Below are 15,439 nucleotides of genomic sequence, written 5' to 3'. Positions count from 1 at the left end.
CACATACACGCTCATGCATGGATGCAATTAGAAAAGTCTGCTGCTATCTACGAATTTGATTAACATGGTTGACTTAAGTACCAGTCTAATTAGCTTTGACTCCGTGTTTGTAGTAGGTATATAAAAAACATTGTCAATATCTTTATTTCACTCTCTGAAAATACTGTGAGTAAACTTTGCAGCTGATCTGCAAGCATAAACAATAGTGGATTATAAGTAATCGGTATGTAATTTTGGTGCATAAGGATCTTTAACTCTTACACAGCATGTGTGAACTATTGTAGGTTAGAGGACAGCTAGCTTTGTAATATATTATGAAGAATATCCATTACTCTGGGTTTTTTTTTGTTTTTTTCTGAGACTGAGCCAAATCTCAAGATGCTTTTTTTCTAATTCAGGTCTTGCCCACGTAAAAGCCTCATAGCTTCAGGGGAAGATTTGCCTCAGTCAAAGCTGATAAGGCCCTCTGGAGCTGCCTTAAAGTAGAACGCTCTCCTGTGTGTGTACTTGTTTCTGAATGTATATTTGTGTGTCTGGCAGTCTAAAATGATAGATCAACTGCATATGCTTTGCTAGAGATGGAATTTTTTTACTGATTTGTACTGCTAGTCCGTTTTCTTTGTGCAGGTAAGAGACGATCTATATAAATTAACATGAACAGTCATTAGATTTTTGGAGTCTCTATTATGTCACGAGAAAGACCTTGATAAAGAAAAGGGCACAGGTTCCACCTGTGAAAAGGCAATAATAGAGTGGATTAAGTTCTTTAAGTTCAACATGGGGTTACAGTTGGCTGACAAAGTTACAGCATTGGATGGCTTCCAAGCTACTGAAGATACAGCTGGTCACAGAGAAGCAGCTGAGAGCATCCATTCTCTTGCGCTGCTTTCTGCAAGCTCTCTCTGTGGGACACGTACTAAACTTTGCAGTTATATTAGACAATTTTTGACACTTTAAAAATAATTGGAAACACATAGTGAACCAAGTCACTATAGCAGTATAATAAACTTTCACCCATTAATTCTTTAACCTTACTCCGAGCCTGACCTAGTACAACTTTCCTTGGTTGTACTCTTAAATCATGAGAGAGACTTGTATAGCAAGAACAATCCAAGTCCTGGTTGTTTTGGCATCTGCTGAAGTCTTTTTTTGTCATTATCCAGTGCACTTGCATCTCAACCTGAAGTAGCGTCCAGTGGATCAAAGACACACTGCTATATTTCATGAGCATAGTCTCACAAGAGCGTTTAAATCATGGGAGATTGTACGTTCTTTGAAGAATTTTTTTTTTCAGGCAAGTATGTTGTTTGAAATAATGGAGACTAAGGAGCAGGATGTAGCCCAGGATAATAAAAATATTTTACTGCTGTCTGTCAGGTCGAATATGTGTCTCCTTAGGAGCCTGAGCCAGTATCACTGCAAAAGTTCACAGGCAGCTGTAAGATGTAAACCAAAGCGAGCAAGTTACTCCCTTTTCATTATTTGTGGTCTTTTGCAGTTGTGTACCTCCTTTGTTCATGCAGACAAAATACTACGAAACATTCACGTTCGGTTTGTTGTTTTCCCTTTCTGTAGGTGAATGGTGCATCACAGAGGGGGTGCTTTCACAGATTAGCCAGAAGAAACTGATATTGGCAGTTTGGGAGTTAAGGCAGTCCTGGCACTCTATTTATTTATTTACTTTTGCTTGTAAGCAATAATTATGCTGCTTTGGTGCTGTTATGCAATAGAGACTTATTGAACCTTTTAAAGCCACTTATTATTTTGTGTAATTAGAACTAACTTGTGCAGCTGTCACTAAGCTCCTCGTCAGATGATATATTTATTATGTTAGAAATGAGAGGAGGCACGTGAGTAAGACTTTGAAAGGAATATGCTCTGCTCAGGGCAGGGTTTTATGTTTAAATGGGTGATCAGCATGTGTGGGTTAGACCAAGATGATTGCAGTACCAGTGCCTGACTAGTTATGTGCTGCCTTTAATCCTGTGGTATTGTATTTCATTGTCTCCCAGTACACTACTGTCACAACTGAAATAAAAACCCTCTAAATTCAATGAACACTTTAATCTGTCATCATAATCACGAAAGTCTTGTCAATCATGGCTTAAAAGTTAAGCATGCGGATCAAATCTGTAGTAAGAGGAGACACCTGGACTCCACAATGTAAGTGGAGATAGTCTAGGATATTAAATATTTGTTTCATCTGTGTTGTACAGTTTTAACTGAATATGGTGTTGATGTTGTTGTTCCACATCTTTCAAAATCTAGAAAGGCCATTCAATGACTTTGCAGGAGAAAAATTTTCGAATAAAATGAAACTGATGTGACAAATTATGTGATAGAAATTTTACTTGTTTGTGTCAATACTTTGGATTTTAGGCTTGCTCTTGAGCTAAGAAAAAAGCCCAGAATATGCAGAAAAGTTGAATAGCTTATAAATAGCTTAAGGTAGATCACTGCAGGTTTACAAAAAGCACCTAAACTGAAAGAGGCTGTAGTCACTTAGACCTGTGTTTGGTTCAGCTACAGCTTGTAAACAGATATATCTGGTAAGCCATTTGCTTTTACAGGTTCATTTCCAATGCAGATTAAAAGATTTCTTGCTCTTTGGTCTTATAGCAGCTACCTCAGCATCATATCCACAGTACATAAAATGATAGATGTTACCGACAGGGTATAAAATTTAAGGCAATATTGCTAGAATTGTTAGATTTTAAAAGCTGGGTTAAATCTATTTTAAAAGGTTGTACCCTTTTCAAGAAATGACTAGTTCTTTAGGTGCTGTAACAGAAAGGTGTAAAAATTGAAATTGGCGTGTCATGCTTTGTCTTCAGAGTGTTTTGTGGTGTTTGAAGTGAAAAATCTATTTGAAAGCACTTTAAGTGAGATTTTCAAAAGTAGTGGTATTAATCTAAATAGGTACTCATTGAAAATTGTAGCAGTGCTCTGAATGCTTATCGTAGGTTGGGAGTTATCGGAATCATTGATCCTTAGGTACTTCTACTTTCATTACTGCCAGAGAAAATAACATGACTGGCCATGATTGGGGTTGTCAGTAACTGGCGTTTTGTTATTCGCGTTGCCTCTCCCTTGCTGTTGTGAGACTCAGTTTTCAGTGGCTTATGTTTTTGCCAAAAATTAACCGCAGTCTGTTAGTGTTTCTTTTTAAACAGGGCCAGCTGTTTAAGAAGGAAAGTTAAAGGAAGTATATTCTAGCTTTGCCTGTTCTTTGTTAAAATCTCATGTAGTCATAATTTGGAGTGGAAGACTGAGATTTAACCTTGGCTGGTATTTTTATCAGGTTTATATGACCTTCTGCTATTGTAATGTGCAGGGAAAAGATGACACTATTTTCACAAAGTTATAAGCCTTGGAAAAAATCATTATTTTCATAAGCTTAACACAGCCCATGCCTGCACTGAAATTAGCTATCCCAACCACTCTAAAAGAAAACCAACAGCCTGTGTTACATCTCCCAAGAGTACTGAGGGGAGTGTCTAATCAGCACGTGGGTGCTTGAGCAGGACTTTTTTCCAGCTGTTGCACCTAGTTGCTGTTGTACTGGGCCTGGCAGCTGAGGGCCATATGGCCAGCAAGGAGAAAGGATGCACTTTAAAAAAACAAAACAGAAAAAAAATCATATTGATGAAATGCAAAAGGAAAAGAATGTGAGGAAGTTGGTGGGAAGTTATAGCAGTAGGAATAAATTGATGTAGGACTTGGGAGGAAATAGAAAAGGCCATTTTGATTCCAATATGCTGTGGGGGTTTCAGCCCTGATGTGACTCATACACTGAGGCCTGCGTTCATCCCACTGCGACATGGGAGAGGTGTCCTCTTTTCCTCAGGAGAGAAAAGTTGGGTACCTTTGGTTGCTTGAGGAAGCTTTGAGGTCATGGGTTTCTTTAGGTCAGAGCGAACCCTCAGGGAAAGTAATGACCAAAGTCCCCCATGCACATGCAAGACCATGTGCCTAAGTGAAAAATGGCTCAGACTGAGTGTAACTGGACACAAGTAAAAGGAAAGCCACAGCCAGGATGGATGCCTGCGTAGTGTTTAGTGCATGGAAAGGGTACCTGCCATTTACTGGGGTGGGGGAGTGCATTGACTGACATGGAAAAGTCCCTATTTCTTAACAGCACTACCTGAAATGCTGCGGTCCTGCTCTCTCCTGACCTATAGCCTGCATTACTGGGTAGATACTAGAGAAAGGTTGACTTGTGACGGACTCTCTACTTGAGAGTTAGCATCTCCAAAGCACTGCATTTGAGAGATTATGTGCTTTCCACTGTTGTTGTGGTGGTGTTTTTTGCCATTTTCCTGATGGCAGAACTTTGGCACTGAGATACAACAGGACTTCCTAAAGGTGGATGCAAGGTTAGGTTTTAAGGACTTCTAATTCTGAAGCTTTTGCTTTTCTACAACTACAGTTGTACTGTGTAGTTACTTAACCATCTGGTATGGCTACATGTCCTCAAAACTGTCTGAATCTGTTCCTAAAGGTAATTTAAATTATATTGAGGCTGAATAAGAATTTAATTCTGATACCTTATTTCATCTATGTTAGTGTCTGAAAAAGTTAAATGAATAGTTTTTCTCAATATGACATATGCTTTTTGCATCATAGGGCCAACTATTGATATGGCATGATAATAATACAATGGAATGGCAAGTTGAAATGATGAGAAGACTTTCATGCCTTGCTAGTATAGAATAGCTATCCCTACATACTTCAGCTGTCCCTCAGCAATATTTGTCAGCCAGGTGATAGCAGCTATTTCTGTGTTTGCAAAGATGAACATGTGTGCTTGGAGTGTTATATGTTCATTAAAATAGTTTAGTGGCCTCACCACTAAAATTTAGTCTGTAAGAACCAGCGGACTATTCCAGCCCAGGCTACTGGGATCTATTTCAGACTGCTTTAGCAAGATAGATCATAATTCTAGCTTCTAGCTGGACACAAAAGCTGTGTTCTGAGGTGAATCATTTCACTGGTTGCCTTATAAATGTGAATCTTCACCTCTGACAGTATTTTAAATATCATTGTTTACACGTGTTCTGCCACAGCACAGTAACCTGTGAAAAATGCAAAGTTCAAGAACCTATTTGTTCTGCATTAAGTCCTCCTAAAATGAGGTCACGTAAGCATCGTGTTTCCTATCCCAGTCCTCCTCCTCCTGAACAGAAGAGAGAAAACATCAGTATGATTAAACTTTGGGACTGTAATGCATGACAAGACTCCTGTAATTCAGTAAAGGCTTGTGATACATGTATTGAACAGGCCAGTGAAGGCACTCCTAAAACTACAGCTGTGGCAGGGGACATGGCCAAAGTGTTAGGATACATAAGGATGAGGAATAATACAAAATATGCTGTAGGTCTGTTAGGGAAACTAGTGGTGCCATTTTTGCTAGAACACCAGTCACTCATACAGAACATGAAAACAACAGTAATGAAAAAAACACGGTGAAAAAAAAAAAAGCAAACTGGTGGGAGGAGGATTTGTAGACTGAACAACTTGCTCTCACAGCCAGTACCTGTGTTAGTAAGGTCGTGTGTGGTATCTGTAGAGAGTAGATAATCTACATTATATTGTGGTCTTAAGAGAAGATACATGTACCTGATGTTTTATTTAGTGTTTAATGAGCCCAGTCTTCAGATTGGGCTAGGAGCTGGTAGCCAGCAGAGCAGCTAAAAGGGAGAATATCCCTTAAGCACTCAAGCATCTAACCCCAGGGAGCAGCACCAGCATTCGCAGAGCTCTCCAGAAGCTTCAACCCAACAAACTATCTGTGGGCTGGGCAGGGAAAACCTGACTTCAAATACTCCCAGTGCCTGGGGCTGAATAGGACCAAACAGGTGAAGTACATTCATGCCAGAAAACTGTGTCTGTGAGGAGTGTAGGTGGAGGAAGAGAGACATGGAAGTTATGCAATGAATGCTGAAAACCTAGGGTTGCTGTGAACCTTCTACGGCAGCTGTTACAAAAGGAAAGTGGACTTTGGACCTCTAGGTTAGATGGAAAACAAGAAAGGGTGTCCAGTGGTTACCCCTAGCAGAGAATTGAATTTCATGTATGTTTTGCTCGTCAAGGCTTATCTTCTACTTTATAGTTGAAGACACTAAGTCTTCATTAAGAAATTGTTGCCTTTGATTTCATTTTGAGCCAATGTATTGTTAGGGGGAAAGATGAAAAAGGGTGAAACTTGCAGACTTAAAGTGAGCTAATGTCCTGGTTTCAGCTGGAATTTTCTTTCTAGTAGCTGGTATAGTGCTGTGTTTTGGATTTAGGATGAGAATAAAGCTGATAACACAGGGATGTTTTCGTTACTGCTGAGCAGGGCTTACACAGAGTCAAGGCCTCTGCTGCTTCTTGCACCACTCCACCAGCGAGTGGGCTGGGAGAGCACAAGGAAGCTGGGCGGGGGCACGGCTGGGACAGCTGACCCCAACTGACCAAAGGGATATCCCACACCATATGATGTCCTGCTCAGCATATAAACTAGGAGAAAAGCTGGTTGGAGGTCTGCTGCTCAGGAACTGGTTGGGTATTTGTCAGCAGGTGGTGAGCAATTAGTTGCGCTGTGCATCACTTGGTTTGTATGTTCTTTTATCATTATTATTATTTCCCCTTCCTTTTCTGTCCTATAAAATTGTCTTTATCTCAACCCACGAGTTTTAATTTTTTTCCAATTCTCTCCCCCATCCCACTGTGGGGGGAGTGAGCAAGTGGGTTTGTGGTGTTTAGCTGCCTGCTGGGTTAAACCATGGCAGCTGTCTTTAGAGAAATTATGAAAATAAGTTTTGAGTGCAGACGGTGCTTGGAAGGAGGACCTGCTCTTGGGAAAGTGCTTGAGAACCCAAGGGCTGAGAAATGCTCCTTGCCAGGCTCTGCGGGGATGGCTGTGTTGGGCTGTCCTCACCAGCTGCTGAGTCCTGGTACAGAGCAGGTCTGCTGGACGTGCATTAGGGCTCCTCCTGTAGGAGTCATGTTGGAGAGCTCAGGGCCGTGGACAAACTGTTGAGATGTTTCACCCTTGTCATGCTAAAAGACTCACTGCAGAATCAGAGAAAGCTTAGGAAAAGGTAATAATTATGATTTATGATACGGAGAAAATTCAGATGGAGAGACTGAAAAAAATAGGGTATGTTCACCTTACAAAGGAGCCATGCAAGAAAACATCTTAACAATGCATGTGCTATTTAGCCCAGTGGTATCAAGAAGCTGGGTAAGGAATGGAATTTTCTTGGTCTCATAACAGTGTAGGAGGAGACATCTGCAATTTTATGAGACAGTAAACTCACCATTGACAAAAAGAAACAAACACTTCTTGAAGTATGTTTTACACAGTGAGGCTTATTGTGACACATGGTTTCTTAGGCCAAACGATTTTACAAGGTTAAGGGGAAAAGGAGTAGACATTGATATAGTAATAGAAATAATTCAGAATGATAATACTGAATGATTTTAGAATTTTTGGAAGGCATGTTACCTTTCATGCTTCAAGCATATTTAACCAACAGAGAAGAAAAAGAGACAATGTATATGTGTATGTGCGGTTCTGGCTATCTTACAAGTGATGATCATGGGATTCTTTGAGCTCCCTCAGCAGTACCTGGTACTAGTGAAATGATGCTTGGCTAGATGCCTCTGATCAGATGGCATTTAGCATGTACAGAAGCGATACAAATAATCTGACTTAGGGAGGTCAGATTTCTTTGCTGTGGATCAGAGAGACTGATTTGGGCATTTCCTCAGCCAAGTTGCATAATAGCCTCTGACACATATCCAAGCCCTGCAATGCAATGATGTTTTGTGGTGAGCCAAAAAGATGATGTACTGTGTGTGAAACAATGAATGTTATTTATCCAGTTGAGGCTTGAAATGAGGTAGATAATTTTATGAGGTAGGAGATTCAGGCAGGCTGTCCCAGCCAGACCGAGGTACAAAGCAGAAGACTGACGTGCCAGGTGGGATGGTTATGCAGAGTGGGAGGAAAGAAGAGTTCAAGTGTTATGTGAGCTAAGAAAGCTGAGAAAAGAGGGAAGAGCAAAAAGGCTTGATGAGGGAGGCTGGAATAGATCCATGTGGTGTTTGTAAAGAAGGTGCTCGACTTCGGAGATAGAAATCTTCCCATTCTTCTCTATATGGGACGGAATTAATGGCAGTGCTGTGGGAAAGGACCACGGATGCTGTATGTTGAATCTCACATCGCCCAAACACCCATCGGGGGAGAGCTCAGCCTGTTGGGATGTTTCAGTACTGTTTGCTGAAGTGCAGGAGGCAGAGGAGGCTAGCAGGATGGGGCAGTTAACCACAGTGTTAACCGGAGTGACCGTGCTGCTCGTGGCGTGCATGTTTCACAGGAAGAGGTGTCAGGCCCAGCGACTGCAGCTCTGCCCTGCGGCCTACCTGCATCACTGGCCTGTACTGTCACCTGGTGCTCCTACGGCCGTAAAACACAGAGGGGTCAGTTCGCTGGGGAAGCGCTCACAGAATGGCAGGGGTTGGAAGGGACCTCCAGAGATCATCCAGTCCAAACCCTCTGCTAAAGCAGGTTCCCCCAGAGCAGGTTGCACAGGACATCGTCCAGGCAGGTTTTGAATATCTCCAAAGAAGGAGAATCCAAAACCCCCCCTGGGCAGCCTGTTCCAATGCTCTGTCACCCTCAAAGTGAAGTTCTTCCTCACGTCCAACTGAAACCTCTTATGCTTCAGTTTGTGCCCATTGCGCCTGGTCCTGTTGCTGTGAGCAGCGAAGGGTTGGCTTGGTTCAGCAAGTCCTTGCTGAGTTTGACAGGGAGAAATGTAGAATGGGATTAAATGGTGGCAGCTGGGTTGGAGCCTGGAAGTGGAGATTGAGTCCATTGACAAATTAGGGTGATGGAGCTTGAAATGTAACCAACAGGAGTGTTTTTGCCAGCTGAATCAGAAAGGATAGTTTGGGTGGCTCGGTTGGTTTGGTTCAGCTGACTTCTGGATATTTTAATCATATGATTTCAGCAAGGTTGGCAGTTTTATGCCTAATGATCCTGAAGTAACTGCTAGCTTCCATGAAGTTTCTCAGGATTTACTCTGAAGATTTAATTGGGCCAATTCATTTTTCTGACTTGACAGGCAGAATCTTGTGTTGCTGCAAACTACGTGTGAAATGGATGTCTTTTGAAATGGCCAGGAAAATATTCTTCTTTTCATGTACACATGGAATACCCATTACCTTTAACAGTAGCTATGTGTGTGTATGTCAAGTGACATGTGAGCAAGGTCCTGCGCATCAGTAAAAGAGGGAACAGGATTCTGAACTCTTCTGTTATCCTTAGGTTGGTGCAGGAACTTGCTCTTACAGAGACAGTGAGTACCTGTTAGTGTTTGGTATAACCTGAGATGGGTAAATCCTTTTCCTTTGACTTGATAATGCTGCTGTACTTTTTTCCAAAATTAGGACAAACTTGGCTTTCTAGATCAGTTAATGACCAAATGGCAAAGCATTTTGAGATGCCTGGGTCTCATCCACCAAATGTTTTTCTCCCCTCCACACTCCAGTCTGCTGCTTTGAAAAGTAGAATTTGTTTGCTGTAAAAGTATCAATAAATGAAAGAATACAGGTGGTGCCAGTGTAACAGTGTGCTAGTACCACCCTTAGGTTCTAAAGATGAATACGTGATTTCTTGGAAGGACCCGACTGTTACGGCATGACTTCCTCTCCCGGTTTGGGCCACTTAATTCTTGAATCTAGCTCCTGAACAGCATAGGATTAGTCTTTAGAAGATTTAAGAGAAAGTTATGGAGCCAAAGCTTCATGCAGGCAAACTGCATGTTGTCTATCCCTCTGTTTTCGAAGTTCTTAGCTGGTGTAAAGCAAAGTAACTTAGTCACTGTCACTGATTCATGCCAATTAAAAACCTGAGACCAGTTTTTCCAGTGCCTCGTAAATGTGCATTATTTCAGTGTAAATTATTTCTTCTATCACTAAAAGTATATCTCTAGGAAAGGGAAACATTATTCTTGTTTTAAGCTTTTGATAGGTCAGTCCTTTTTCCCTTTGAGCAGGGAGAACCTGTTTATGCTTTTGGAATGTTCTTTTTTAGAAAGTAGATAGAGAACTGAACTGAAGAAAACCCTGCTTTTTCTGTCTAATGTGTGAAAAATATACCCCATCTTTACATTTTTGTGTCTTTAATAAATTAACGGTGTCATAGTTTAACTCATGATTCAAGCCCAAGCACTGGAAAAATGCAATAATAAATAAATTTTAAAATAATGTATTTTCCATCTGTTGTATCTGATTTAAAGATATGCATAGATCTAAAATTAAGATTTATGGTGTTCTTAAACTTCAGAATAAGATAGATTCTCTTGTCTGCTAAAGCTTAAGTGCATAGCTGAGTCTTTCTGTAGTGTGAAGATGGCGCATTGGCTCCCACCCCTTAAGGTGTGTGGCTGATTTATGTGACCTTTTTTGATATATGGCAAGGCATATAGTGGAGTACATACAATTGTAATATGCTTTCCTGTAGTAAAAACTGTCTCCCGTATAGCAGTATAAAAATAGTAGATCTGCTGTAGACCTCTGGCACTTCTGTGCACATAGAGGACAAATTATTAAATTAAGAAATAGGGGACTTTGCTGTGGTCCTGGAGAGGTTCCCGCAATGATCTGTCCATAGCTTATCTGTACTAATTATTTCTGATTTGGATCACTGTAATCTGAGATTTCTGATTGCCATTACTAGGAGGTAGATGTCACCAAAGTGGCACTTGTATTTTTGAAAATGTCTTGGAAAACCTGTTAATAGTTACATTCTTGTTCCTACATGGTCTGTCCAGGGGTACTACATTGGTTGTTATTTCAACAGCTACTTCTACGGGTGATTGAGAAGAATTTTGAGGTTTAATTAGAGGAATTTGGAGAAGGGGAGCAAAATTGTTTGTTACAGCCTTATTATTGACTTGTTAGTTTTTACTGCTTATATTTCATTTAAAAGATCAAGTGTCAAAGTCTAAAGCTGTTATCTGTCTCAAGTCAGTTTTGTGGGGAGCGTAGGTTTTTTTTTCATTTGTTTGCCAGTTCTTTATGGGTAGATAAGAAAGGCAAAATTTTTTGAGCAGCTGACATCTAGTGTTTGAGAAGATAAATTCAGATAAGTAATTGGCTCTTAGTTTTTGGAAATGTAACACCCCTTCTCCCCCAATTTATTTCATTTGCAAAATTTCCTTGGTATATACAGAATAGCAGTGGCATTAATTTTTCTTGATGTTTGAATGAAAAAAAAAATACTTTCTAAACTTTCTCTTCATAAAAATTAGATTCGTAGATGTTTTTGGAAGAATAAAAGAGCTTCAAATATTTTTTAAGCTAAACTAAGTTAAAAATGAAAACCAGATTCTCTTCTGGCATTTTACTCTTACTCCCTACCTATAGGTAAATCTAGTGAGCTTAGGAAAACAATGCATTGGCAAACTTGGCTGCTATAAACTAGCTTTTGCTTATTGCTCAATACCATTAATTTTTATTAACCCAGCTCACTCCACTGAGATTCATAGGTTTGTTTTTCTTTCTGAGTTTTATATTTTTAATATAAAAAGATGTTCAAAACAAACTACTTTTTAAATACTCTGAATTAAATTCAGTTCAGCGTGGACATTTCTGATACTATTCTAGAGAGATTTTTACCCCGGGCAAGGAAGTTCAGAGTAGTTGTGTCACCTGTTGTGCATCTTGTGCAAGCTGGTAAAAATCTGTGGACATGTAAGATGACTTCGTGCCTAGTGTAACTTTATTCACTGCTCCTTCTGCTGCAATGAATCTCCACCAAATCCTCCAATTAATGCAAAGTTATAAAACTATAGACAGATGGAAAATTAATATTTATAGCAAAATTCCCAGGGTTTTGATAAATGGAAACTGTTGGAGCAACAGATGAAGTTAGCAGTTGATTTAGAGAGAGCAGCCTGTTCAGGAAAACGTGAAAGCTTGTGTCATCTCTGAAGTAGGAGGTCATCTAGTGATGACCTTAAATGTGAGTGTTAGCATTTCTGTGAACTGGAGCCATCTGTGATTAACTGTTTAAAGTTAATTGTTTTGTATTGGTAATAAAGAAATAAATATATTTAAATTATCTCCTCAAATGGTCCCCAAAACCCAGCAGAAGTTTGCAAGATCCACCTCTCATCTCACAATTTCTAAGAGGTGTGCAAATGCCATCACCTTGACAGAGACCTGAATAGTGCAGAAATCAAAAACGCTTCTAATGAGAGGGAGAAGTGATTCACATCACTCAGTGGCCCTTAAATACTGCTGGCCCGATGAGCCAAAGATCAGGGGTGGTGGTGTGGTTTCATTAATGCTGCTGTAAATTCAGAGCAATTTTCCTAACTTCAGTGGTGTGGATACTTTGGAAATATAATAATAGTAAGCATTTTTCTGGTGACTGACATGCATGTCTGAATCCAGTAATCTCCAAATAATGGCCTGGAAGGGATCAGTGCTTAATGTCAGAGGAAAGAACTGAACTGGAGCCCCATCTTTGTCATCACTGTACACAGCTACTGAAGCAGCAGTTTAACGCTCTATGGAAATGCAGTTCGCTGGACAGAATTCATTCCTTCCTAAAATTCATAGCTTGAAGTTACCTTCAAGTTTTTCTGTTAGTGCCTTTAATGGCTTTTGCTGATCTGTAGCTGAAGTTTTTTAGTTTCAAAGTCCTGTTGTTTTCTCAGAAGGAAACTTGGTAGTAGACATGTTTGTGTGTGTGCATGTTCACACCTATAGTGCAGTTAAACCTTAATAAAATAATATTCTGCAAAACAGGATGAGAGTATTTTGTTGTTATATGCTGAAAGTCAGGTCATTACCTGGTGAAGAACCTTAGAAGTTTCTCCTGCACACCCTTGTTTGTGATCAGCCCAAATCACTGCACAGCTGGGTTGTGAGCTTGGGGATTGCCCAGGAAATCTCCACTGGGGACCTACTGCAGAGCTGTGTGCGTGCACAGGAACTCGAATAAGTTTCAGTGTTAGTTGGAAAAAATAAAAGTATGTGTGTATAGAAACTTATGCATTGTAACATGACGTTACCCGTGTAAGAAGTTTCCATAGATAGCCCTTGCAGAGGCTGGAATGGTTCACGAGGAAGTTGCAAGGTTCCCTACGCTGAAGTCTCACTTTTGATATTTTTCAGCATATAATAACAGAATGCTCTTGTCTTGTTAAGTATGCTGTTGATAATGAATATCCTATGCTATTCTTGCTTTGTGCAATATTGTTGTGTTAAACTTGTGTTGCATTATGCCACTGCTGTAACTATTAGAACAAGAAAGAAAGATTTTAGTGAGATTTATGTTCTGATAGGAATAAACCTCTTTTTTTCTTTTTTTTTTTTTTTTTTTCTTAATCAATATTCTTTTATTTCCCTGGCAAACTAATGCTATTTCACATATATACTGAAATTGTATCAGTAATGTTTCTTTTCAGCATCCTGGTCTTTTAAACCAGATTGCTGCAAATATATAATGTAAAGTAAGATTTGGCATTCATATGCATTTAAAGGCTGTGGGGTGATAGTTCAGATGATCTGTAAAATCCTGTAGCTGTTTCAAGTAGCAGACAGTTGCACAAACCCACCTGTGCGCCTCGTATCTGTTACAAACAGTGAGCTCCAGCCACAGCAGAGGTACTTGTGCTCCTGCGTGCGTTGCTGCTTTTGGAAATTCAGCAGCTTTGAGAGTCCCACCTGTGGTTCTCTCTTCAGAGCAGCAGCATTTCCATACTCCTCGTCACCACCGCAGCTGCTGCCTCTCCTCCTCGCTGTGCAAGGAGATGTGCAAGTGTACTTTCCTTGCATTTTCAGTATGTCAAGGTCACCAAGAAGAGAGGAAGAATGTACTGATGTCTGCGGTTTAGAAAGGATGTTGAAGGTCGGAGTGCAGAAATGAGGGACAAAAATGCATCTGTTTTTTTCTTCGGAGGTGGCAGAAGATGCTGTCTGTAGTATATAAATATTTGTGGAGAAAGGACAATGAGCAGGAAAGGATTCCTTGGCAAACAGCATACAGGGACATAGCCGTTGTGTTATGGCTAACAGATATAAATTGGAAGCAAAGCGCCTTAGTGTCTAACAACACATACGCTGTTGTTGGTGTTTGGGGGATGGCGAGCCAGGTGATGGTTTCTTCATCTCTTGGATGTTTTCAGATGGAGGCTGGATACTTTTTACAGAGGACTTGCTGTTATAAATAAATGCTAATCTTTGGGTTTAATACAGGAATAATTGAATGACATTTAATGCCCCATGATAAGTTTGGTTTAAGAAGATTGTAGGAATGGTGTGGCAATTCTGGGAAATACAAAGACTTTTTCTGAGGGAAGGAAACAAACAATTTCTTCTCTGGGGTTCATGGTGGAAAGCACAAGAATTGATGGGCTTCAGTGCAGCAAGTCGGACATAAAGAAAAATGTTCCCCTTGTCAGAACAGTAAAATACTGGAGAGAAAATGCCCGTGGAAGTTGCAGTAATAATTTAGATGTGGTTTTTTCCTTGAGAAAGAGGGATGAGCTGGATGACCTCTAAAGTTTCTCCCAGTCTTTTTTCTGAGACCCTATAGTATATGATGTAGATGTCAATTTTCTCTTCAGCTTCCTGAATCTTACTCTGGTTAACTTTTACCCCTGCTCAGCCAAGGTCTCTGGACTCCATGTAATGTATCTGTTTAACACCCTTACATCCAAACACAAATGATATTCTATGTATAATTTCAAGAAAAAAAGTTACAACCCACCATCTTCTTTTTAGGTCCTCCAGGGAAAAGAGGTAAGCGGGGCAGAAGAGGAGAGACGGGTAAGTTTTCAATTTCGTAAGATCCATTGTTTTTTGATGTCTGTGTTTTTCTGAGGATGCATACCCAGCATGCCTTCATTTTTAGTTTTATTGCCTGTGTGCTCTGAAAGAATGTTCTGAAACTTCTCTGGTAAAAATTTGTGACCCTTGGCATATACCTGGTGGCCTTCCAGATAAGTTAGCAGTCTTGGGCATCATTAATTTGTAGGCACACTTCATAATGCTTGACATGGTACCATTGGTAACACATTGGTAACAATGTCAAACCATGTTGGTGTCTTCTCACGCTTGCGTGAGTTAGAATAACTCTGTGTAAATCAGTAGTTGGGATACTGTAAGTCAGTGTTGCATTAGGCCCCCTTGGTTTCAGACGGACAATTTTATAAGGAAATAAAGAAGGAAATAAAATTCCTTATGTTAAGAACGTCGGTACTGAGGGAAATAATGTGATAAGTAGGCTACTCTGTATGGGAGAAATTGTTGTTCAGTAGAAATGAGTAGCAATTAAGTTCTTATGGAAATAAGAAAAACATTTGTCAGTTCGTTACCCTGTACCAGGGAGGTTGCTGTTGAGAGAATCCCGCTTTTGGTGTGGAGCTTGGAA

The 15,439-nt window shown here is 40.1% G+C and overlaps 1 protein-coding gene across 1 annotated transcript in view; it reads left to right on the top strand.

The window, feature by feature from the left end:
• Nucleotides 1-15,439, top strand: part of COL25A1 (collagen type XXV alpha 1 chain) — a gene marked incomplete at its 5' end in the record, with an annotated part of 325,700 nt that overhangs the window by 150,229 nt on the left and 160,032 nt on the right. Inside the window, one exon of the mRNA XM_035888891.1 lies at nt 14,791-14,835. Within this exon, the coding sequence (XP_035744784.1) occupies nt 14,791-14,835 (45 nt within the window). The remainder of the gene's footprint in view (nt 1-14,790; nt 14,836-15,439) is intronic.

This window comes from Egretta garzetta, unplaced genomic scaffold (assembly GCF_000687185.1).
Source record: "Egretta garzetta isolate BGI_Z169 unplaced genomic scaffold, ASM68718v1 scaffold41, whole genome shotgun sequence".
In the NCBI taxonomy this organism is placed as follows: Eukaryota; Metazoa; Chordata; class Aves; order Pelecaniformes; family Ardeidae; genus Egretta; species Egretta garzetta.
Note: the sequence above shows the minus strand (reverse complement) of the source record. Positions and strands in the feature narration are given on the sequence as shown.